The 25561-nt window shown below is 37.7% G+C and overlaps 1 protein-coding gene across 4 annotated transcripts in view; it reads left to right on the forward strand.

The window, feature by feature from the left end:
• SEMA6A (semaphorin 6A) overlaps positions 1-25561 on the forward strand; it is a 177859-nt gene that overhangs the window by 82238 nt on the left and 70060 nt on the right. For all 4 annotated transcript variants that reach the window (XM_020967352.2, XM_020967355.2, XM_020967356.2 and 1 more), the window contains exons 2-5: positions 10916-11053; positions 13893-14010; positions 22256-22316; positions 23703-23765. In XM_020967352.2, coding sequence (XP_020823011.1) covers positions 10954-11053; positions 13893-14010; positions 22256-22316; positions 23703-23765 — 342 coding nt within the window. In that variant the 5' untranslated portion in view covers positions 10916-10953. The remainder of the gene's footprint in view (positions 1-10915; positions 11054-13892; positions 14011-22255; positions 22317-23702; positions 23766-25561) is intronic.

Genomic DNA, 25561 nt, shown 5'->3' on the forward strand with positions numbered 1-25561 from the left:
ACTGAAACAAAGAGAACTAGACTCCAGGCTTACCATTTTCCAACTGTATGACAGTGGACAAGTCCCTGAGGCTCTCTAGGCCTCAGTTTCTTTATCTGTAAACTATGAATTTATCAAATATTTATGACAAGATTCTTTGGCAGGCCTTTTCCTTTCTCCAAGCAAATGAATACATGTGGTGTATGACATTTCCCTTTCTTCTAAAATGTGTACTTTTATGTTTCTGCCAATGGTTAGGAAGAGAAGAGCCAGGTGTTTTATCAAGAATTTGAAACCGTTATTCTTATTTGTATTGGCCTTATATCTTAATGAAACTATTTCAGTGCAGGTGGCCCCCCCTAGATAATTTACAAGAAAGATTATAATCAGAATCAATAGCCTTGAGCTGTTTCTAATTAGTTGGGAAACATCCTCCTGGCTGACTCTTCCTTAAGTTAATGGTCTCCCAATTTTTTTTTTAAATCATGCATCACTACCAAAAATAAATTTAAGTACACATTCCCATATGCATATATTTATTTCCTCATAAATTTTATGTATGTCTGGTTCTCTTAACATTATATATTATAAAATACACACAAAAATAAAAATTATAAAAGATGATATATAAATATGAAATTGATCTTTTTTCCACTTTATTAAGGATAGGGTGTATGTATGTTTTAGGGAGAGCAATGGAATTGAATGTGTTTTATTGATTTTTTTTAATCTTGGTTGAATACGTTGTAATACAGTGATTCAATGAGCTTGTTATAAGCTCAGTTTATTGCAATGCTTGATTTTAATGGCTGTAACATTTGAAAAACATATCTCCCAAAGCTACATAGCTCCAAATGGAAGGTGTACATCAATGGTCGAACTTAATAAATCATTATACTCATTGGAGATCTCATCCACCGATAATGCAAAGGTTTTGTTGAAGTTTTAATTGTAAATTCCCATCTTTCCTAAAATGGAGAAGAGGAGGGTAGGAAAGGAAGCATCATCTCTAGAAGCCAGGTCCCAGGTCCAAAGGGTGGCAGTTCTATGTGATGAGGAGTTGGTAATTTGGCAGGGTGCCCGGCTAAGCCCTGGTTTCCTGGGGCTCGATGGCCTTCTTTATTTGCTTGCAAGCTGTCTTATAGGTTGGGAGCGGGCAGGGGAAGAGGGCTGGGTGTCTTGGGAACGGGGTGGTCACTCTGGGAGAGTTCTGTGCTTGGCCTCATGAACCTTAACAATCCTGGCAGCAGCAGCAGCTGCATCCTGTCTCACCTCACACTAGCTGCTGCTGTTGCTTTTTTTCTCTTCTCTTCTTTCTGCAACTCCTCCCAGACTCAGTGCAAGCCTCCTTTGTTCTTCTAGGGCCTGAGGAAGATAAGAACCTGCCTAGGTCCTTGGAAACCATTTTGAGCCTTCCATCCCCAGAATTCTGTATGATACACCCCACCCCACTCCTCCTATTTGTGGAGTACTGGCCCTATCCAATCTCCTCTCCTCTCTTCTAGCCCTAGGCCTTGGAAGGGTTCTTGCTCTCAGGGAAGAGGGATTTGCTTGTCCTTTTTCAGTCTGAGGAGTATATAAGGTGTACTCCGATGCTATGGCAGGACTGTGAGGAGAAAGACAGTGGTGTGTGGGGGTTGGGTGGTGCAGGATCGTTTGCCCACCTGCTCGCCTGGGGAAGAGCACACACAGCTGATTATCTAGCACTGCCTGCAGTGGGGGAGGGGAGAAGAGGAGAGTAGCAGAGCCAGGTGGCAGCTGTGAGTTCACTGAACAGCTGGGCTGCTCTCTGTTCTAATATTTTCTTCAAACACACACCAATGAATCGCCTTGCATACCCCCTGGAGTATGCACGCCCCACTTTGGAGACTCCAAACGACAGCATCCTATTAATGCTAGTCCTTGAAACGGTGCTGCATAGGTCAATGGAGGGCACTCTCTCTTTAAATACTCATTTGTTTTGTTTAAATTTTCCTCTTGTGTGTGAGGATGATCAGTAGCTCTGATCTCTGCAAGACAGGTTCCAGGATTAAGTAGGCCAGGCTGTACCCACAGACATGACACCGGCCTCCACCACTCTTCAGGGAAGGTTTAGCATTCTGGCATGTGGGCAATCCAAAACTTCACCTTATCAGTTACTGAACCAGGGAGCAGGGCTGTTCTATTTCATAGCTGACATAGTTTCGGGTGATTTATTGCTTATAAAATATCACAAATGAGGGAAGCTGAAAGGAGGGAAATATTTACACTTAACAGTATAGGTATGCTACAGGATAATCAACGCTTCCTTAAACTATTTGGAAAACGTTTACATCATTCTTTCACCTCAAACCTTCAATAATTATGGCACAAAATTGAGTGAATCTTTTTATGCTCACCTTTTAAATATCCAACTATGTGCTTGTTTCATGGATCTTCTTAGTGAAGCCAATAAAGGCTCTCAGCAACTCTGGCTACTTAAGGGTAGATGTTTTACTTTACCATCCAACTGTTAGACATTATTTCCATTATTTAAAATGCATATACTGTTTCCCAAACTTCTTACCTCATTTTTTTTTATTATTCTACTGTATTTTTTCCCTTTTTCCTATCTATTCAGTGTTAATGCCAGGTAATGGTCCATATTCTAAAATGACTAAATATACTAAGTACACTAGAACAGATTTCTCCTATCCCCAAAGTGACTCTATGTTAAGGTAGGGAACTGACCTGTATGGAAGATCAGCACACGACTACATGGTAAATGGAAGAAGTCTCTGATTCCTTTGCAACACCATAGCTCCAGGGGAGAATCTGCACTGGTTTAGCAAAATTCAGAGAGGATATGATGAAAAAGAAGCCAAAGGGGTGACCACCAGGTGATGAATTTTTTAGCCCAAGCCAACTCACTAAGGAATGGAAAGCTTGTGATCTAGATCATTGGAGGGAGTACCCAAAGATCTTTGAAGCAAGTAAATCTATTGTACATAAAAATTTAAGGCAGCTCCCTCTGGCCCTTCCCTTTTTTTGCTAGCTATATATGGCTGTATCTTAACAGCGAAGTACCAAAGCATTTATATTTTCATGGTACGTGGGGATGAATAAAAAGAGAAATGAGCCTTATTATTCCTTTCACTTTTAAAAAAGTTATCAATGGGCCTTCTCAGGTACAGAGGCTTAAAAGCCTCCTGTACCCCTCATCCTGCTTACCCTGTTCCTGAAACACACACACACACACACACACACACTCACACACACACTTCCACACTCCTCATACATAACTACAGAAAACTAGGACCATGGTAGCAGACATATTTCAGGCTACATAGCAGCTGTGAAATGTTCTACAAAGTTACCATAACATACGCACCAGGATAGAATTTCTCTCTTTAGTTTGAGGTATCTTCCCACACTTCTTCCTCAGCACTCCCCACCCACTGTTTAATCTCTCCTCCACACTCTTGGCTGGACAGTCTAACTCTGGGACTGTGAATTGAATTTCTAAGTACAGAACTGTTTCCTATGCTAGAATTAGGGAACAGCCCTCCCTATCAGAGTAATCATCATGTCTAGGCTGACCAGTACAGATAGCACAAACAATCTCTCTCCCTGTCCAGTGGGAATAATAACTGTAGGGCTTAGAGACTAAGCCTGAGATTTCACTCACACTTTATATGGAACTCCTGTTCTACCAAAGCAGGTTGGTACCTTCCTTGCACCTTAGTTTCAGTTTCCTACAGCATTGAGAGGTTCAGTGACTTTCCCAAAGTCACACCAGTAAATGTTAAGCCAGGCCTTGAACTATAAATTTAGTGCTCTATGCACTGTGTTCTCTTTCTGAGATAGAGATTTTAGTCAATAAATAGGTCTTTGTAAATGTTGATTGCTTCTCTTTACAAAGGATTCACATCACTCAATCAAAGCTCTGATTACTGATTATGTTTAAAATATTCCTCTAAAGTAGGTAGGAAATAGTTGTTATATTAGAAACTTTATTTTTTATTTTATACAGAAACTTGGTAGATGCATGACTTCTAGGAAGTCATTCATAGTAGAAATGATGAAGGTGGGAATAGCTCTCCTTGTCCTGATATATAAACTTTTTCTCTATCCTATAGACCACACTTCTAAGAGAGATTGTAAAGGGAAATTTTGAGCTTGCAAAATTTCAAGTGAAATTATTTTTCTTATGATTACTTTGATACTTTGGATCTGTGAGCTCATAGATGAAGCAAATCATAACCTTTCCTTCTCTTTCTCTCTCTCTCTCTCTCTCTCTCTCTCTCTCTCTCTCTCTCTCTCTCTCTCTCTCTCTCTCTCTCTCTCTCTCTCTCTCTCTCTCTCTCTCTCTCTCTGTGACTCTTACACATATCCTCCCATAATTCTCCATGGAATGCACCCAATGTACTGGAGGCTTTCTTCTTGCTATCTCAGCATCCTAGTGGAGCATTTGGGCTCTCCATGAGTCATCTCTTGCTCTAGCCATATGACCAGCACCCCTGATAGCCTTTATTTTAAGAATTATTGTTCAATAACTCTTGGTTGATATTGTGAGGTAGCCTATTCACATCCCACATACACCTAACTATTGCCTTAATATAGTTATTTATTAAATAATCATCTATACTGATTACTCCCATATCTACTTATCCAACCCTAGTCACTTTCCTGAGCTCCAGTCACACATGACAGACTTCATACTAAATATTAGAAACTGGATGCCCTTTACATATTTCAAAAACAACACATCCAAAGCAGAACCCATTATCTGTTGTCTCAAGCCCACTCCTCTTCTAAACTTTACTATTTTTTTCATAGATACCACCATCCTTCCAGTCTTCCAGGTTTGTAGTCTTAGAATCATTCTCAACTGCTTACTATCCCTTACCTCACATATCCAGTCAATTGCTCTATCTTGTGTTTTCTACCTCCACCATATCTCATGTTTTTCCCCTTCTCTCTACACAAAACCATCATCTTAATTAAAGCCCTAATAGCTTGGATTATTGAAATAGCCTCCTAACTGATTTCTACCTAGTCAGTCTCTCCCCACACCAATACATCCTACCCAAACTATCAATGATTTTCCTTTTCTTCTTGTTGTTGTTGTTTTTAAATGAATTTTATCAAGGCTAGGGTTAAAACTTTCTTCTATGAAGTCTTCTCTAACAAGCTCCCAGATAGAAGTTATTTCTCTTTTTTGGCATCCAATAAGGGCTAAGTGAGTTCTAAGTAGGACAGACTGAGCACCATTTGTTTGCTTGTATTGTTATCTTTTTTGTGTGACATGCCTTGTTTCACTCAACCAAATTGTTATTCCAAATAAGGGCATTTTATCAGTACATTTTATTTTTATATTATCTTCATTTCCCAATTTATTGTTCCTTACTCCTTCTCCTGGAGAACCATCTTTAATAATGAAGAATAAAAAAAGAGGGGGTTAAAAGTCCAGCAAAACTAATCAATACATCAAAAAAAGTCTGACACTATATTCAGTATTTCATCACCGTAGTCCTTCACCTCTTCCAAGATGGAGAAAGGGTCTTCTCATTATTCATCTTAAGGGCCAGGCATGGGCATTCTAATTTCATAGCACTGCATTGATTGTTTTGTTATTATTCTTTTCAGTTACATTGTTATATTTAGTGTGCATACTATTATCCTATTTCTACTTCATTTTATAGTGGTTCAGATAAGTCTTCCCATGCTTCTCCGCAATCATCATCGTTGTAGTGCAATAATTTTCCATTCTATTCAAGAATCACCATCTGTTTAGCTAATCACTAATCTAGGGGCCTCTCAAAATGATTTCCCTAAAGCACAGGTCTGATCATGTCATTCCACCACTCATAAACTCCAGTGTCTCTCTATTACCTTTCTAGGATCAAAAATAAACTGTGCTAATGGGCATTTAAAGTCCTTCACAACCTGCTTGTAAGCCACCTTTCCATCCTTATTACATAATACCCTTGTTTGGGGCAACCAGGTAGCACAGTGGATAGGGTAGCCACCCTGGATTCAGGAGGACCTGAGTTCAAATCTGGCCTCAGACACATAACACTTACTAGCTGTGGGACCCTGGCAAGTCACTTAACCCCATTGCCCAGCCAAAAAATAAAATAAAAATAATTCTCTTGTTTTTGAACAAACTGTCAAGATCAGTCAAAGCAAACTGGTCTTCTTGTTGTTTCTCATTTACCCCACTTCATCTCCTCTCTCCACACATTTATCCTGGCTGTCCCCCCTCCCATTTCTGGGAATGCTCTTCCCCCCTTAATTCGGCCTCTTAGAATCTCTATTTTTCTCTAAGAATCCATTCTGAGTTCTAACTTCTCCATGAAGCCTTTCTTGAGTCTCTGTTTTTCCCTCCCTCCCCCTGCCCAAATATCTTGCATCTGTTTTTTGAATCTATTTTGTATATACCCATACACTTTCATGTGGTCTCCCCAGCTAGATAGTAAGCTCTTCAAGTATGGAAACTATTTTACTTTTCACCTTAAATCTCCAGCATGGAACACAGTGCCTGGCACAGAGTAGACCCTTAATACGGCTTGTTGATTATTTTATTGATGTAAGCATATAAAATAAGGTCTCTCTGCCCTTGTGGAAATAGCAATTTGGTTGAGGGAAACAATGTGCATGTATGCACACACACAAAGCAATACAAGTAAACCAATAATGGCTAGTGTATCCTATTGAGCCCTAGCATTTATTGGAGGTTAAAAAGAGAAATCACTTCTATCTGGGCTTGTGAGAGAAAACTTCACAGAAGAAGAAGGTTTTAACCCTGACCCTGAACAGGTGCACACACAACAAATAACTTGCTGGTTGATTGATGGTTATAGATTCTTTTCAAGTAATAAACTGGGTGTATGAGAGGTAGAGATTTCTGACTTCGCAGTCAGATTTTAGTGTACAGTTTTTCAAAGGCAGTGTCTTGACTTTGCATCATCCTAGACTGTATAGTTCCATGAAGGCAGGGAATTGGGTCTTATCTAAACTTCGTATTACCTTCAGTATCTAGCACAGTGCCCTCCCTACACACAGTAAGTGCTAAATACACAGTATTATAGAAAGGACACTGGATTTATAATTAGAGGATTTGGCTCCAAACCCTGGTTCTATTTCTTGCTACCTTTATGACCTTAGACAAATCATCTAAAATAAGGGACTAGGCTATGTGATCACTAAGGTGCCTTCAGTGAGTCTATTAAATGTTTGTTCAATTGAATTTAATGTATAGAATGAAGATATTTGGGGGAAAGGAAATGGTATTTTACACACACACACACACACACACACACACACACACACAACTTCTGACTTTAATAGGATTATAAATGTATAATTAGAAGGGACCTTAGGGGTCATCTAGTCCAACCCTTTCATTTTACAGGTAAGGAAACTGAGACCTAAAGAAGTTTAGTGATTTGTCAAAGTTCACGCATAATAAATGGCAGAATCATTTCAAAATCAGATCCTTTGACTATACACTGGATATTCTTGCCAGGTACCCCACTACTTGACATATTTAAACTTACTTGGATACGCCTGATTTAAAGCCTTTTGGCAAGAATATTCTTAGAGAACTTAGACAATTTTTAACCCTATTTTGTTTGGCTTTTAATATCCTGGAAACCTGAATGCAGACAGTGGCCAATTTGTGTTCAGCACTGTTCAATCTGTCTAAAAGAAGCCAATAATAATGACCTTATGTTTGTTTGTTCACCACAGTTTCAATATCCAAATTGACTTAGTAGACCAAAAAAAGCAATAAAAACAATTTATCAGCTTTAAATAAGCAAAAATAAAAAGTCAACACACCTTTTCATTTAACTCAGGCCAAATTAATATAATTATTTCTAGATGAATCTGAAAGTATTTAATGGATTCACCATACAGAAATCCATGAAGAGCAAATTAAAATGTTCTTAAGGATGATAGCGAATTCTAGGCATAAAAGTAACATCAAAAGTTTTACAAAAACCCTGACAAAATACTATATTTTTATGTGTGCCAGCTTCAGGGCCAAGGAGGTGGGAAGCTAAGACAATTAATTATCCAGGTGATTGTAGCAAGATACACTTTCTATAGAAGTAAAATATTTTAGCTTGAATTGTCCTCATGGACAGATACAATGATCAAAATCTCTACTTAATTGCTTGAATACATAATATAATTGGCTTGCATAAGTACAAACAAAGACCAGAAAATTAAGAGAATGTCTCTATACCCAATAAATGTGCTTAATGTTAACAGCACTTTTAGATGAATCTGAAAGTACATTTTTATGGTAACAGCCCTAACTAACATGAATTTCAGGTACTAATACAAACATGTGACTATTGTATATTGATATTATTTTAGCTCTTTCAAAGTCAGTATGGACTTGATCCCCGAGAGAAGACCCAGATCTTCATCTACAGTCTGGAAAATGAACAAACAAGCTGTCCACAGAATGTCAACAAAAAAAATTAAACTGTTTTCTCATTTATATGGGCAGGTGGAATGGGAAAAGAATAATACATCAAAATCTCAGAAGAATAAAGCTTTAAATGTCCATGTACATTAATCAATGCTACTCTGACACCTTTACTCATAACACAAATGTTAACTACCTGATGACATAAGTGGTATATGGAAAAGCACATAGCATCTTTTTTTTTTTGGACACGTCTAGCTGGCACAATAGAGTGTTGAACCTGGAGTCAGAAAGAGCTGAGTTCAAATCCAACCTCAGACACGTAGAAGCTGGGCAAGTCACTTATCTATCTGCCTCAGTTTTCTCAACAACAAAATGTGTATAATAGCACCCACCTCCCAGGGTTGTTTGAAGATAAAATAAGATAATATTTGTAAAGTGCTTTGTAAACTTTAAAGCATTTTATAAATGTTGGCTATGATGATAATGATGATGGTGTGGCCCCACTGTGAGCACATATTTGATTTACCAGGATCTGAGCAATTATACTATCTATGTATCAAGATTAAAGGAAGCAGTTGGATAGATTTCTTCTGGGAACACTGATCTTCTCCACTTTAGGGAAGAGCTTTGTATTTGACCAGAGCAATTATAAGATTGCAATAATTGAAATTTGTTGATGTAGTAACGCTGTGGTACTTTGTTTTTTCCCTTACAGTGCATTCATAGAGAGAATAATATATTTGTAGAGAGATGAGAATTAATTTCTTACATAAAGCGTGAAACCCCCTCATTCATATAAAGCATTAAAAAAAAAGAGTCTTTATAAGTAGATATTGTATTTCTGTAGACTTGCAAGTGGGAAAAAATCAGCCCTTGTTTCTCTTTTATTCTTCCTTTAATGTTATAAACCCTTTGAGGTAAGTTATGCTTCTGCCTAATATTGTAATGGTTCCCTTGAGCCTTCAATGTATTACTATCTCTCCCTCCTCCTCCCTATATGCTTTTCCATCTCAGACATAATAGCTAGCTAGTTTCTATTTCATGTTTTACTTACTCTTGCTATTGAATCCTCCTCCTCATTGTAATACTGACAACAGACATGGAAGATGGTAGCAGCCTCCCATCTGACCCTGGAGGTGTCATTCTTTGAGCTCAAACCCTTTATAACATACCAAACCAACCAAGCTTATCTTGTCACTACTTATTACCTGCTTCTAGACATAAATAGAAAGGGTATTTATGCCCCCTTCTCAATGGAGTGCTCTTATAGGCAAGTCATGCTTTATAATTGAATTTCAACCCACACTTCAGGGATGTAGATAGGGAACTGTTCCCCCCACTACCCTTTTATTTTCAAGATAAAGTAAATTAATTAATGTGCACTTTCCAATTGGAGTAATGATTAAGACCCAGCTGTGGCTGTGAAATTATATGTTGAAATGCAACAAAGGACTTGTTAATGCTTGGGGGGAAGGGAAATAGGGAGAGGGGTGAAGAAAAGAGCCATAGGTGTCTAATATGAAATGGTGTTGTAAAAGTACATGGTAGTACTTTGTTTACCAAATCAACTTTCAAAGACAATCTAGTTTATGAAGTCTGAGTTTTCTACACACAAATCTTCAGTGATTGATGGGGTACTGTAAAATAGCTGTGTTCAGAAAGATAATTTTTGGCAGACAACTTCAAAGGGTTAGAACACAGGAAGGATGAAAGAATAGTTTCATTTTTACATTAATTTTCCCCTGTAGATCAACATCTAACTGAAATCTGCCTGGGAATTATGAGCTATTTACTTTATTACATGATATTTTCTTTCATTGTATCCAGTAGTCCCCATGTGGATCTTTTTATCTTTATGGTTTAGGGGAATTTTCATACGTATAATGTGATTTTGAGTGAATACAGCCAGTAATGGGAATAAAATTATTTTTAGGTAATCCCATTCACCATTGTTTTATTGCAAGGTGTCATTTAAGATCTAACTTATAAATGAGTAATGGAATGGGGGTGGGGAAGTTCAGTAGGTTTTATCAGCTTCCCTGCCTATTCTCCACAGGGTGTGAACAGTCATTTTCATTGTTATTGTTGTTTTTCTTTAGATACTGTGGTATGGTTTTATTTGTGCCCACTACCATCATCTAGTTATGTAAACCTGTCAAGAAACAGGACAAAGTATTTCCCTAAGAACTCTAATTGCCAATTTTCTTTAAAAACGAAAGGCTTTCTACCTAGCAGCCCATAATGTATTAAAAGCTGTTCACAAGGAAGCATCTTGCATTGTACCAGTCATCAGCTTGGAGAAGTTTTTGAAGGGGCTCACATCAATGAGGAATCACAGCAGATAGTGGGGAATGCAAGCATTTCCCTTTGTTAAACTACGCTAATTGCCCAATTTATAATGGAAAGTACAGAAGGCAGAATTTTCTTTTCTCTTAAATTTAGCACAATACAATAGCATCTTGCTGGACAGAACTGAATAACACTGAATTGCAGAGGAAAAAAAGAGAAAATTTTTTTTCTGGTCTTTGGCAGGGTGAAGTAAAGAAATAAAGTCTCCCCACTGAACTACTATGAGGTCAGAAGCCTTGCTGCTATATTTCACACTGCTACACTTTGCTGGGGCTGGTTTCCCAGAAGATTCTGAGCCAATCAGTATTTCACATGGCAACTGTAAGTATTAACAATCTCACAGATCATCTCAGGTTAGCAGGTTGTCTGCATTGAAATAATATAAACTGCATTTGCATTCACATGTACCTGCCAGGCTCAGTTAGTTTGGAAATACTTTTATTTGCTCTGTCTTATTTGGAATGTGAGAGTAGTTGTAGCATCAGATGCAACTCATGGATGTGCTTGGTTTCCCTAGGGGTTCCTGCAAAAGCGGAATTCCATTCTGAGGATCTCCTAATTACTGATTTTGTAAAACAGCAAAGCAAGTTAGTAGCACTAACAATATGAATGAGTCAACCAGCCATTTACTGGTTGAATATGCAAAAGATATCAAACATGGTCCCTTCCCTCTAGGAACTTGTGATCCAATTAGGCAGAAAAGACTAATTAATGCACACAAAACAATTAAAGAATACCAGATACCATACAATTAGGTGTCAGTATAGGATTCAGTATTAAAAAAATTAATTAGTTTTGTCTTTGTAATCCTTGGTACCACCACTCAGAAGAAACCTATGCCTGGGATATTCAGGGTCATTCATTACCTAAATATATGACTTCATTGTCACTCAATTCCATGATGTTAGAAGACCTTATTTTTTTACATAGCTCTGTCTCCCAAGTCTCGATTTGTAAGAGAGACATGTTGTCTTTTAGTAAGCCCTTTGGATAAAGGGATAGATGAAATTCCATAATAGAGACCAAAAATAAAAGTAAGAAATCTGAAAACCCGATGCTGTTCAGCAGCGCATCACAAGGGTAGCTTTAACTCAGGTGATAAATGAAATAGGTGAGAAGTCTACTAGTAAAATTTCCCACTGTGGATATTAGGAAAGCCTAAGATTTTAACAAATGTACTATAAACATAAATCAGGGTTTTAAAGTTTGATTTTTAAATAAATATCCTGAATCCTAAGTGATTTTCTGCTTATTATTCCATCACCATCACCACCACCACCGCAAAAATGCTTAGTTTCAGTTTAAAGAAGCAACAAACATCTGGTTTTGGTGTAGACCAAAGTATCAGAGTATCTATTGACTTTCTCATAGATCTATACTTGGCCAGTAGCTGAGTCATGATAACAGCATAGGAGTTGTTAAATAAAATGAAACAGCTCAATAGATTAAAAAAGAATTCTCCAAAGTCACACGTATGCTTCTAAAAACTAGTAGTCTAAGTTAAATGAGAGATGAGGACTTGTTAATGCTGTTAGGAAAACTGTAATTAACATTCACTGGCAGTTGGCATGCCTCCTCCTTCTTGTAAGTATGGACTCTGAGAGACTTTCCTTCTATGTTTCTTAAGAAGGTATTTCTGGTTGAGAGTGCTTTCTGGAGCTGGCTATATGTTCTATAGTAGAAACATGTTGGGATTTAGGCAGCATGGTATATTAGAAAGTTTACTGGAATGAGACTCAGAATTCTATCTCTCTTATGGGGTTACATGTGTGACCTTGGGCAAGCTACAATCTCCCTGGCCTTAGGTTTCCTTACAAATTAACAAGGGATTCAAATCAAAGAGGTCTAAGTTGTTAGTTCTTGAATTTTAGATGTGTTCTACCCCTGGGTGTTGAGGTGTTAATAAAAGTACATATCCTCAGCCAATGAGAGTTCAAGAGGAAAACATTCTTATCAGATGCCTGTCAGTGTTATAATGTCAGAGAATTAGTTACCTCCAGAGGTATGCAGACCCTCGAGAGTCAATGGTTAAATTTTCAGTGCAAATTGTCAAACTCTATAAATCAGGGCTTGATATAGTATTGTTTTGTTGATTCCTCTAAAATTGCTGTTAGCATGAGGCATATCTATTAGATGTATAGGTATCCTCTTAACTTCCTGGTCTTTGTTTGTGCTTATGCAAGCCAATTATAACAAGTATCTCAGCAATTATTTGGAGATTTTGATAATTGTATCTACCCATGTGGATAATTCAAGCCAAAATATTTTACTTCAATAAAATGTTTATTTCTACTGAAATAAACTTAAGAAATTATGTTTATTTTAAAAAGATTTAAGTGATGGAGAAAATGTTAATGCAGATTAAACTTAAAAGTATATTGTGCATCCAGTTTTTTTTCCAGCATGCCCCATGATCCTTACTAAAAGTCCCTATCTTTCTATGTGCCTTCAATACCAATTTTGATATGATTATCTCTTCCCCACCCCCATCCCCAAAGAGATTGCTGATCAATTAAATATTCACAACAATAAACTGCCCACAATTCTTAGAAAACAAAACAGCCAGCCAGCAGTATTAGACCAATCTAACTGGAAGGCAGTGGAGAGTATATATATATATGTATATATAGATATAGATATATATTTTTTCCCTTTGAGCCTTGAACCTGAGCTCTTACCACTAGACCATATTGACTTTACAGTGATAACTTTGTACCAGGACAGAATCTTTGGCAGATAGCCCCTAAGGCTTAGCACTCTGAAAAGGATGAAAAGAAAACTGTATGAAAGACTAGAAGCCCTGTGTGCAGTGGGCTTTCTAGACAATTTTAGCTTCAGTGAAGATGGGGGTGGGGGTGGGTAAGAGCATCATAATTTTAAGCTTATGAAAACATAAGTGTGTTTCTTTTAAAATCTGTAATAGACTTTGATCAGTTTGTAAATCCTTACCCTTTCACATTTTTACTTGAAGTTATAGAGTACACTGGAAAAAAGGAAAATGAAAACCAGAGGGTTTGGGAGTGCTAGCAATACTGGGGATGACATCCATGCCTTATTTCTATGATCTTGTCCTCTCTTTTTTCCCTTTAAAAATCTCCTTCTCCTGCTTCCCTTGGTTTTCTTTTATGTTCCACCTCCCCACCCACTCTGCTTTTCACAGATACAAAACAGTATCCGGTGTTTGTGGGCCACAAGCCAGGACGGAACGCCACACAAAGGCACAGACTGGACATCCAGATGATTGTGATAATGAATAGAACCCTCTACATTGCTGCCAGGTCAGTGACATTTTTACTTATTCCTTCCTTGGAAAGCTTTGTAGATACAGAAATGCCTTAGATTATTCAGTCATGAATTTCTTTATCATTTCATGATAGCCCCTAAATTGTAAAATACATTGTCATTTTTAAGTCTTCGTGTAATTGTTAAGTTATTATTACTTATTTAAAGGCTCTCCATTCTAGTACTTTAATTCGTGTATCTGTGAGGAGATTGTATATTTCAGGAACTTAAACCCAAATGATCTACAATGAAATTGAACACATGCAGTCATATGTGTGTGTGTGTGTGTGTGTGTGTGTGTGTGTGTGTGTGTGTGTACTATTTTTAATAGACCTGTGTTTTCATTAGTTTCATCAGGAATTGCTGGTAAGGAACTTCTTCTCTCAGTATAAATCATCACTTCCTCAGCAATTTGTAGTCTTAAGAGAGTTGCCTGGGCACTGAGATTAAGTGACTTGCCCCAGGTTAAAAAACAGCCAATACATGTCAGAGATGGCACTTGAATCTATGTCTTTAGGACATAGAGGCCACCCAGCTCTCTCTGTCTCTCTATGTCTCTCTCTCTCCTCTTTATATATATGGGTTTTGTTTGTACATACATACACACACACACACACACACCCTCATAGATAGGTGATTTCATTGGTGTGGTATTTCTTCTACCAACCTAGATTTTAACTGCCCTGCCCCACCACTATGATAAATATGACTGTGTTCCAAAAACTGGTCTCAAATTCACAGTAAATTAATTCTTAGGAATAGCCAAAGTTTTGGACTGATTTGATTAACTATCCATCAGTAGCCAGTCTTCATGTGTTGTTATGGCCAAAAGAATATTACCTAATGGTTGCTTTTCAGATGATTAACCTTACCCAACTGGCCCTCAAATGATAGGCTTTTGTACCTGGTTAGCATTTGCCAGACCTTCTGCTCCATTGCCATAACATTTAAAAACCCCAGTGCCAAAGTAGAAATGGTGCCCCAATGCCAAATAGAACTCTGCTTGACCCTGTGCTGTACTATTAACATTTTTATCAATTATTGGATCAAGGCATAGATGGTACACTCATAAAATCCACACATGACACAAAGCTGAGGAGTATAAATTATACACTATGATGGAGTCATGCTCCAAAAGGATCTTGACAAACTAAAGCACTGGGCTGAATCTTATAAGATAAATTTTAAAGGCTTACACTGCGGTATTAAAAAAAAAAAGATCAACTTCACAAGTACAAGATCTCAGTGGGGAATGGCTGGTTAGGAGCTGTTCTGAAAACAATCTGTTGATTTTAGCCAACTCTAAACTCAGTGTGAGTCAGCAGTGTCATGCAGCAGCCAAGAGTTCATGCAGTCTTGGGCTGCATTAAGAGAGGCATAGCCTTCAGGCAAAACAGACATGGAAGCTATTTTCAGGAAATAATCATTATTGATAAGCAAAATAATTATGTTTATCAATAAGTTCATTTTTGGACAGGATTGCTCAACCGACAAATTGGGAAGATACAGTCCTGTGAGAGCAAAGATCATGTAGATTTCAGCAAGTCTGATAAGCTTTCTCATGACATCCTTGTGGACAAGACAAAGGAGCATTAATGACCAGTTACATGACAGGACCTTAAAAGTTGAGGCAGTGTGGGATAGTAGAAAGAGCACTGGATTTGGAGGTCAGAGGACCTCAGCTTCAAACATAGCTCTGCTGCTTGCTCCTTGTGTGATCTTGAACAAGTCTTTTTCTGACTTTGTTTCCCTATTTGGAAAATGAAGGGCTTGAATCATATAATCTCAAAGGGCCCCCCCTTTTACATTATGATCTTGTGGATAATGGATCAATGTCAGCCTAGAGGGAAGCTCAGGTCTCATCTGTCTCCTGTTCATCATTGTTTTCAATGGACGAAGATAAAGATGGCAAATCCATTGACATCAAGAAACTTGAAAGGTTAGTTAACATATCAGCTGATGAAATCAGGGTGCAAAAAAAAATCTTGACAGAGTGGAAGAATGGGCTCAGTTATGACAAGATTAAATTTCAAAGGGTAAACGTAAACTCATCACTAATGTTTGAAAAATTAACACAGTACAAGTATAGAATAGAGAAGATGTGACTAGGTAGAAGTTTGTTTGAAAAAGAACTAAGGTTTTTAGCTGACTGTAAGTGCAATATGCATCCACAAGAGAGGAATAAAAATTAATGAAATTTTGAGCTGCATTAACAGAAATAGAGTGTTTAAAATAGTCCTGGTGGTTTTTTTATATTGGCCCAACCATATCTAGATTAGGATACATTTTAGGGCACAACATTTTATGAAAGACATTTGCAGACTGAAGCACAAATTAGAGAAGAGTGACTACATTGGTGAGGACACACGAAATTTTGTTCATAGAAAATTTAATTGAAGGAACTGAGAAAGTTTAACCCAAAGAAGAGAAAACTAAGTGTATTATAATAACTGTTTTAAGAATCTCTGGGGTTGTCATGTGGAAGAAGGATTAAACTGATTCTATGCAGCTCTGGAGGGCAGATTTAGGACTAATAAGTGAAAATTACATGGGCACAGATTTAAGCTCAAAGTAAGAATGAACTTCCTAATAATCAGAGCCTTTCCAAAATTAAATGAGCTGCCTCATGGGGTACTGAGTTATTGAATTTGTTCTAACAAGGGCCAAAAAAACACTTGTTGGGAATGCTATGGAAGGAATTCCTCAGTGAGTCTGGGAACCAAACTTGATGGCTGGTTTTATTTTGAAGGGAAATTTAAAAATTGTATTCCAGAAATATAATTCCCAGAAAATGAGGAAAATCAGACGTTAGATTATTTAATTAGAAATGAGTCAGTTAAATAAGATATACAAATTGGTGTTGAAAGAGGTGTTGAGGAGGAGGTGAACACCTAGTTCGTCCTTAGCCCAGATGAAAAGGTTTCCATCATTGATTTTCATGAGAGTGTGTTATTTACTACGCTCTCTACCGTGGCTATCACCTTAGAGAACAGAAATTGAATTCCAACTAATCTTGACAAGTTGTAGAACTACTTGGTCCTATTTTTAAAATTGTTTAAATAGGGCATTCAAGAGCAACAGTTCCTGGGGCTATTAATGTAAAGAGGAAATACAAATTTCATAAACAGGACATTGGGAAGGACTGGCTCGGTGCAAGTATGGCAAATGAAAAGCACATTAAATCCTTGAGGATTTCTGAGACCCTCAATGTGATGCTGAATGTCACTGCTTTGAAAAGGAGAATGTGATGCCAGGATGTAAACTTGTGAGAGAATCTCCCCAGGTACTAGAGACCTGGCAGAAGTCAAATTTAATCACAGCAGTCATTCAGCAATCACTTATTAAATACTTACTATCTACAACCCATGTTAGTAGGTGCTAGATGAGACACAAAAGTCAATAAGACTTGGGACTTGTTCTCAGGGAACTTACAATCTAATTGGAGGATGGGGCAGAGATAAGACATGGATATACACAAGGTAGAATGTGGTAAATGTGTAAAAGAAACAGAGCTGAGGAAGAAATCAGTATCAGCAGGGAGAGGGAAAGAGATATGGCAGGAAAGGGGGCTGATTTTAAAGTCAGAGGATCTGAGTTTGAATTCTAGTCTCTCTTACTACCTAGGGGACATTAAGCAAGTTGATTCCCCTCTCTGGCCTCTAGTTTCCTCATTTTTAAAATGACGGGGTTAGCCAAGATGACCTCTAACATCCTTTCCAGCTCTAAATATGTCATCTTGTCAAGCAATACCGCGTGAGGTTTGTTCAATACAACCTGAGTAATCTGTGCAGAACGTGCAGGGGAGGGGCAGCTAGGTGGCCCAGTGGAGAGAGCACCAGTCTTGGAGTCAGGAGGACCTGAGTTCGCATGTGGTCTCAGACCAGACAGTGGACACTTACCAGCAGTGTGACCCTGGTTGAGTCACTTAACCCCAATTGCCTTCCCCTCCCCCACAAAAAAAAACTTGCAGAGGAGACAGAGAAGAGGAACAATATTGAAAAAAGACTTTGTCAAATAAGCCTCTGAGGAAAAATATATAGAATTCAAGATGAAGACTTACAGGAACAAATGAATGAATTTATGAAAGAAAAATACTTTCTTAAGTTCTTTCTATGTGCCAGGCACTGTGCTAAATTCTGTGGCTACAAACATAAAGGAAAGATGGCTCCTGCCTTCCACGAGTACATTCTACTAGAGGAAAACCACACATATAGTGGCCTGGGAAGGGTGTTTGATTAAGGAAGTCATGAGAATGGCAATTGTATACAGTATCCAGAAGTAATAGTGGCATTGATTTGCCTACTGTACCCAAAGCAAAACCTAAAAAGTGAAGGGAAATAGGGAGTTAACACAGTGGCATGGCAGGGAAATCATAGTGAACTATGGCTATGGCCTGCTAGATATGGGAGACAAGATTTGTAAGATCAAGGAATCCCAAAGCTTCAGGAAGGACTTAAGGTGAAGAAGAGGAAAGGTTTACCTTCAGCCTCACTGTGGCTCCCTCCAACATCAGAACTGAGCAGAAGGGGGAGAAAAATAGACAAGGACGGAAGAGTAGAAAGACAAACGTGGGCAGGGGGAGGAAGCCTAAAGAAAAGGTGAAGAGAGAAATGGATGGAACAGGATGTATTTACCCAGAAGTGCATGGAAGGAGAGGGGGAAATGAGATCAGATGGGCATGGGTTCCCTTTAGCACTTCTTCTAGTACATAAAAGGGTATTGTATGGGTAACTGAATAGATATTCTTTATTTATGAGAATGACCAGATGAAAGAGTAGGCCTAAACTTTGAGAAGAAATGATTGAAGTAAGAAATTCCTTTCTTGGAGAGTTGTGAAACATCATGGTATGGGATTTGGGGAAATCTGTTCTGAAATTTTCAAAGAAGGTAGACAAGATTATCAGTATGATACCGATTTAGCTCCTGTTACATAGAACCTGTCATTTTATGGCCAAGAAAGAATGAGTCAGTTCTCAGTGTCAGAGTATAGGATTCATTTTAATTTAAAAAGCAGACACATTTTACTGTATGGATTAAAACTTATGAGGTGGGGTAAAAATGCAAAAATGCCCCCTTATTTTGACCCAGATATAATTGTTCCTAAAATGAGAAACACCTAGCTTTTTACTTTTCTCTGTTACTACATGAAACTCTAAGGAGCAGATCTAAATGTGGTCACTCTTAGGAACACAGCTACCATAGACACTTATCAAAGAGCATCTCAGCAGAATTAATTGAAAAATGTCTTCAGCAGCCATCCCTTAGGCATAATATCTGCTTTTCTTGAATGTCATTTAAAAAAAAAATTTCTAAATGTTGCAGTGCTAAAGGTTACATTTGTACTCAATTATCTGAAACCTGGTCAAAACAAATGATTAAACAGCCTATCTATGAGAATGCAGGCTGACTTCAAAATCCTCTGTGAATTGTTCACTTTTCTGTTGCTTCTCTGGAAGGGAAAAAAGAAGAGTAAACACAGATAGATGAGATAGCTCGACTAATGTGTAATCGCAACAGCTCTCACTAGATGTGCCTCAGGACAAATGGGTTCTTTGCCTCTACCCTTGGGGCTTGGGGCAGGTCACTGAGGCTGTCTGAGCCTCAGTTCTTCATTTGTGACTCAAGAGAGCTAGTGAACAAGAATTGAATTTAAAACAACCTTGAAAGATTGATGAAGTTCATGCACTCAACCCCCCCCCTTTTTTTAAAGGATGGGTATTCAGGGATCCCTAAAGTGCCTCCTAGTTCTAAAAGCTGTGACCTTAGAGGTAAGGCAGTGTGGTTTTTATAAAGCTAAACTTGGCTACCTCTTTAGGTAGGAGTAAGATGCTTATATTTCATGAGGTAGAAAAACTTTGCCATAATTACCCAGACCAGCTACAGGTTTTATAAATTAAAGTGAGCCATCCAAATTAATATGCTCTGAAAATACTTAATATATCTATTTTAAACAGCCTCATTCTCCCAAAGGTAATGTTCCACCTTGTTCAAAGTGTGCAATCTGCCTGGGATCCCAGTTTTTCATGTTTCTGGCCCTTCTTGCAGTTACTTCTCCAGAGAACTAGGAGAGAAGGTGTTTGAAGTGGGCACTTTGAGAGACCCTCCTCCTGGGTGGCCCAAAAACCTGCCAATTACATTGTTTAAATTTCCTTCCTCCCTGTGGCTTCTGCCTTTGCCACAAAATTCAATTTTGCCTACTAGAAGTGGGAAATCGGAAATACTAGGATTAAGCCAGTTTGTGAGGGAATAGCTTAATTAACAAACAGCTGTATGCTCTGGAATGCTATAGGTGGTGGTGAGAACAGAAACACCTCTTTACCTTTATTGCCTGTAGCTACAAACATGCAGTTTTCACACTTGAGAGCCCTTTTAAGGACTGGTCCATTTTAAGATTTTGCACATGGAAAGTATTTGTCTTCATCCAAGAAAGCAGGCCATTTCATTCATGCTTTTCCCTGCTTCCCCCTCCCACTCACCTTTCTTTGGAAAAGGCTCCTCAGTTCCCAGGATTACTTTGCTTGAGAAAGCTACTTTCAACATTTAGGGACTGGGAGACTGGGGCCTCTTTTGAATCACTATTTTTATCTGCAGTTAGGGTTGTTGTTTTGTTTTGTTTTTTTAAAGAAAAATCTCAACTACTAATTAACATAAACAGGCCGAGCAAGAAGTAGACAATCTGAGAACTTTCTGAGGTGTTGCCAATGCATAATAATTAGTTCTTAATTTACAATTCAGATGCTTGACTCTTACTTTTGTGAGGGGGGACGGAGAAAGCGGAGTGTAGAGAAAAATAAAGAGCTGAAGTCATCCATAAAGCTGATAACAAAGTAATAGGTAATTTTATGCCAGTAATGACCTGGACCAAGGCGCCACAGTAAAGTCAAGCAAATAATAAACGAAGGTCTGAAAGTAAACGACAGTTCTGGTTTCCTACTGACGCCTGAGGAAACTTCCCAATTCAGCAATTTTCTAAGCAGACTAGCCAGTCTTCCACCCCCAAGTATTCAATGTTCAGTGGCAGGCAGGGGATTTTTTTTCTTTTAAGCCGGTTCCCATTAACAACCCTTGTCTCTCCCCAGCCCTTCACGTGAGAGGAGATCTACTTGTTACTCTTCTGTATGGCTGTTGTAAGGATAATTGTGTGCCCTGCCTAGTAGAAGAAGTATACCCTGTTTTTTGCCAGAACTGATAAAAAATAAAGAGAATCCTGGCTGTAGAGACTTTAAAAAGAGGTGGGGGAGGTGAGAAAGGGGTGCTTGTTGGGAGGCCGAAAGTCTCTTAGCCTGAAGGACCTAGTTTAAAGTTTGGGTAGTTTTCCAGCCCTGGGACTTCCTGCATTTTAGAAAAATTCAATGTTATTTCAAGGGAAAATGAGATGTTTTGCTTTCATTCGCTAACCCCCTCCTCATTTCCCAAATTTGGTGTAGTTCTTTTCTTCTGACTTCCAGACAAAAATGTCCTTGTACTCAGCTCCCACAGAAGGGAATATTTAAATATTGTCCCACACCTGAGCTGCTGCTTGTTTCCCTCTTCCAAGAGGCGATTGGCAGTTCATTGTAAAGGAAAGCAAATTCTCAGTAAAACAGGAAGGTGAACAGAAGAAAGAAATGTAAACTTTTGCAGGAACATGACTTATACTAAAATGACCATAACAGTGAGAGACGAAAAAAAGCAACTTTTAGACACATATTTTTGCCACTGACATCTTCTCCCTTTCTGACTTGTCTGTCAAATCATCAAGGCTGAAAGCTATAGTGAGATATTTAAAAGAGAGAGGTAGCAAGAGCATTGACTTCTTGTTATCTTTCCGGTTGAATAAATGTGGCATATTGAATACCAAGTATTTTTTAAATGGCATTTTAGCCATTTTTAGAACAGGTGAACATATCTATAAACCAAGCAAACAAATAGAATTATCTTTCCTGAACCACTTATATGCATTTTTTGTAATTTTATCAGAAAGGATTTTTATTTCTTCCTTTGGAGTAAGGTATAAGTTTATATTCAGTTGTGCTTTATCAGTAGAAGCAAACTATTATCAGAATTCTCTTGTGTAGTCTTTGCCCTTTCTATCCTGGTATTTGTGTTCATAGTTGTGTGTGTGTGTGTGTGTGTGTGTGTGTGTGTGTAGATACTGTACATGCACATGAGCAAAGCTTAGCCCACAAATGGCTGATTCAATAGAAAATGAACTGTCTTGACTACTGCATTGACTTTATATTAATTTTCCTTTGTTTACAGGGACCATATTTATTCTGTTGACATAGACACATCAAACACAGAAGAAATTTATTGTAGCAAAGTAAGTAGTTTCTAAACCAAGGTTCTGGAATCAAGGAGTCTAGGAGGGAGGCATGATCTCATTTTCACCAGTGTTTATATTTGAAAATACACAAATTCAGATATGTACCTAACATCATTTAGAGGATAAGATCACAAATATTTTGTGTATTTTTAAAGAAAGGCTTTGCTCTGTGTGTGAGGTTTTATGTTCTGAAACTGAATGAGTCTGGTGTGGTAAAAAGAGCATTGGACTGAGGGTGGAGAGGTTGGGGAGAACTGAGTAATGGTATTCATTTCGATTAGCTTTGTGATCTGGAACGTGTGACTTCATCTCTTGTCTTCTCATTTTCCATTTTCTCTTCTTTAAATTTGAGAAGGTTAGACTAGTTGACATATGAAGTTCTTCCAGCTAAAAGTTTTGATGATTCTACTTGATGAATTAGCTACCCATCACATGCCTGTTTGCAATGTAGAGATCTATGCAATTTGTATACTCTCATAATGTTTTAATTGTGATACTTGTGTTGGAAATCCCATTTTGAATAATTTCAAGTGTATAGGCACATCCCATAGCATAGATTTAATCACTCAGGTGCAATGCTCCCATTTCTTGGCATTTGAAGTTCACCCTGACCTTTTACATTTGTATTACAGTGAAAAGAGCACTGGATTTGAAGGTAAAGGACTTGGCTTTAAATCCTGTTCTGCTAATTACTGAGTGACCTTGAGAAAGTCACTTAATGACCCTGGGCCTCATTTTCTTCATCTGTTAATGAAGTGATTTCTAAAGTCCCTTCCTATTCTAAATCAATGATGGCCCTCCATAATATAACCATCCCTCATTTCAGACAGGCACTACAGTCTATCCTGAGATTCTTAAAACAACACAAGGTGATGGTTTAGTTTTATAATAATCTTCTAAATTTAGTACAATCAAAAGATCCCCTCAGCCTATTAACAAATTAGATTTTTTTTTTGGCCTACCTAAAGTGAACCTAAACATAAGTGTAATTACAGGGGAAAAAAAATCTTCATACTTTAAAAAAAAGGCATCTTTGTTACAAGGAATCCAAATGAAAGGAGAGGGAAAAAGCAGACATTTAGGAAAGTACATGTTAAAAGTTAGTTTGGCTACTTTTTGGTTAAATCCACTTACTAATCTTTTTTAGGAGCATCAAATAACAGATCATTTTATAGTTTAATGAATAGAAAGCAGCTCGAAATGAAATGAACATTTTGCATCGCTGATCTTTTGTTGTTATGGTGAATTAATCATGGGGAATGGGTGCTGAAAGCTTTCAATAAATATATGTTCAGCTTCTAGTTTCCCCAAGGGAACTCTTACTTCTGAAATCAAATGCAACAACCTCTGAGCTCTAATTGATTTCTTTCTTGATCCCTGCAGAAACTGACATGGAAATCTAGACAGGCTGATGTAGACACATGCAGAATGAAGGGAAAACATAAGGTAGGCAATTTTCTTTCCTCCTGAAGCTGCCACTTTGGTTTAGGTTTTTTGACTGTTAAATCAAGTCGTTGTCTGTGATGTGGAATAGATCCTGCCATTCACTTCTTTCCTAGTAATGGCTTTTTCCATCAACTTATTGAAGGCTCTAATTTGCAAAAATAGTTTGCTTTTAATGTGATGAAACATTACGACAGCAGCAGCCAGAGTAGCATTGTGAAATGCTCCCATTGCATGAAGGACTGTGGACACCATGTTCACTGTATAGACACTGGTTAGCACTCTCTACAAAGGCTAAACATTGCTGCCCTTTGCCCACTGGGAGTTTCCTTTAAGGACTCATAAAAAGCTGCAAGCAGACTTACAGGGTTTTATGCCTTCGGTAAGGTAGCAACATAAAAAGACCTTTGAGCTGTGAGTCTTAGCTACATCAAGATACTGCAGGATCATCTGGCATTAAAATTAATACTGGGAAATTTCACTTCTAGTATTGCCTATGCAGCATAAACATTAACCTTTCTATTTTGGGCTTTGTTTATTTGTCTTTATTTGTTATATAGCATTACTATATAACTATAGCATTGTGTATTTATTATATTAACTACAACAGAATATATTACAATATACAATGTGAAATATGAAACAGAATAAAGAATAGAATGTTTATGTAGTAATGTGATCATTACAAATGTGATAATCATGTGTCAGTATTCTATGATAAATTGTGATGCTAAAGTTCTTTTATGCCTAATATGAATGGTGAAACATTATATATTATAATGAATATTATAGTGAATCCATAATGCTATACCTACATAGCAATACTCTATGATAATAAATAATACCAGTAACTAAAATCTCATCAGCATGGCACAGTAGAGAGCTGGCCTCAAAACCAGAAATTCAATTCCTACCTACACAGAAGAAATTTATTATAGCAAAGTAAGTACATTCTAGCAACTTAATCTTTCACAAGTCACCTAATTTCACAGTGCTCTGAACCAGAGGTATCAAACATGAGGATTATAAAGTAGCCCAGATTAAAATGTTATTGGAAAATATTTAACAAAATAAATAAAAATGAAATAAAGTATAGACAATATTTTAATTTAAATAAGAATAGATAATAAAATCTTATTTAATTTATTATTTATTTTTTGCTTTAAAAAATTTTGAATTCCAAATTCTCTGACCCCACTTCCAGCCTTCTTTCCCTACCCACTGAGAGAGCAAAGGTAATACTACATTTTAAAATTAAGTCAATATGTAGCCTGCAAGGCTCCTTATGTATGGGTTAATGGCTCTTGCTTCTATTTGAGTTTGACACCACTTCTCTAGACAACAAATAAAGACTATAAGTCTTTGAGAAGGTGCCAGCCTACATTAGTAGAGGGATTTTCCATACCTGGGAGTTCCATATATCAGGGAAATCACAGGTGCAGTATCTATCCCTATTCATTTTTATTCTAAACAACACTAGCCATTTTCACACACAAAAACACAAGCTCACTCCTCTTTTGAACTTTCCTATTTGTATCAGGGCCACCACCATCCTTCTAGTAATGCAACTTTGCATTCTCAGAATCATGTTCCAGTTTTTACTTTCCTTCACACCACACAGCCAATCATTGGCCAAGTCCTATTGTTTCTACAGCAACTCTCACATCTCTCCCCTCAAATGACCAATACCCTAGTTCAGGCCCTAATCATTTTTTTCTCCTACACTATTATAGTAGCTTCCCAATTGGCCTCCCTGTCTCTTCCCTATCCTCCACATGGTTAGCAAAGTGATTTTCCAA

Source organism: Phascolarctos cinereus, unplaced genomic scaffold, assembly GCF_003287225.1.
Source record: "Phascolarctos cinereus isolate Bilbo 61053 unplaced genomic scaffold, phaCin_HiC Scaffold_4;HRSCAF=312, whole genome shotgun sequence".
In the NCBI taxonomy this organism is placed as follows: Eukaryota; Metazoa; Chordata; class Mammalia; order Diprotodontia; family Phascolarctidae; genus Phascolarctos; species Phascolarctos cinereus.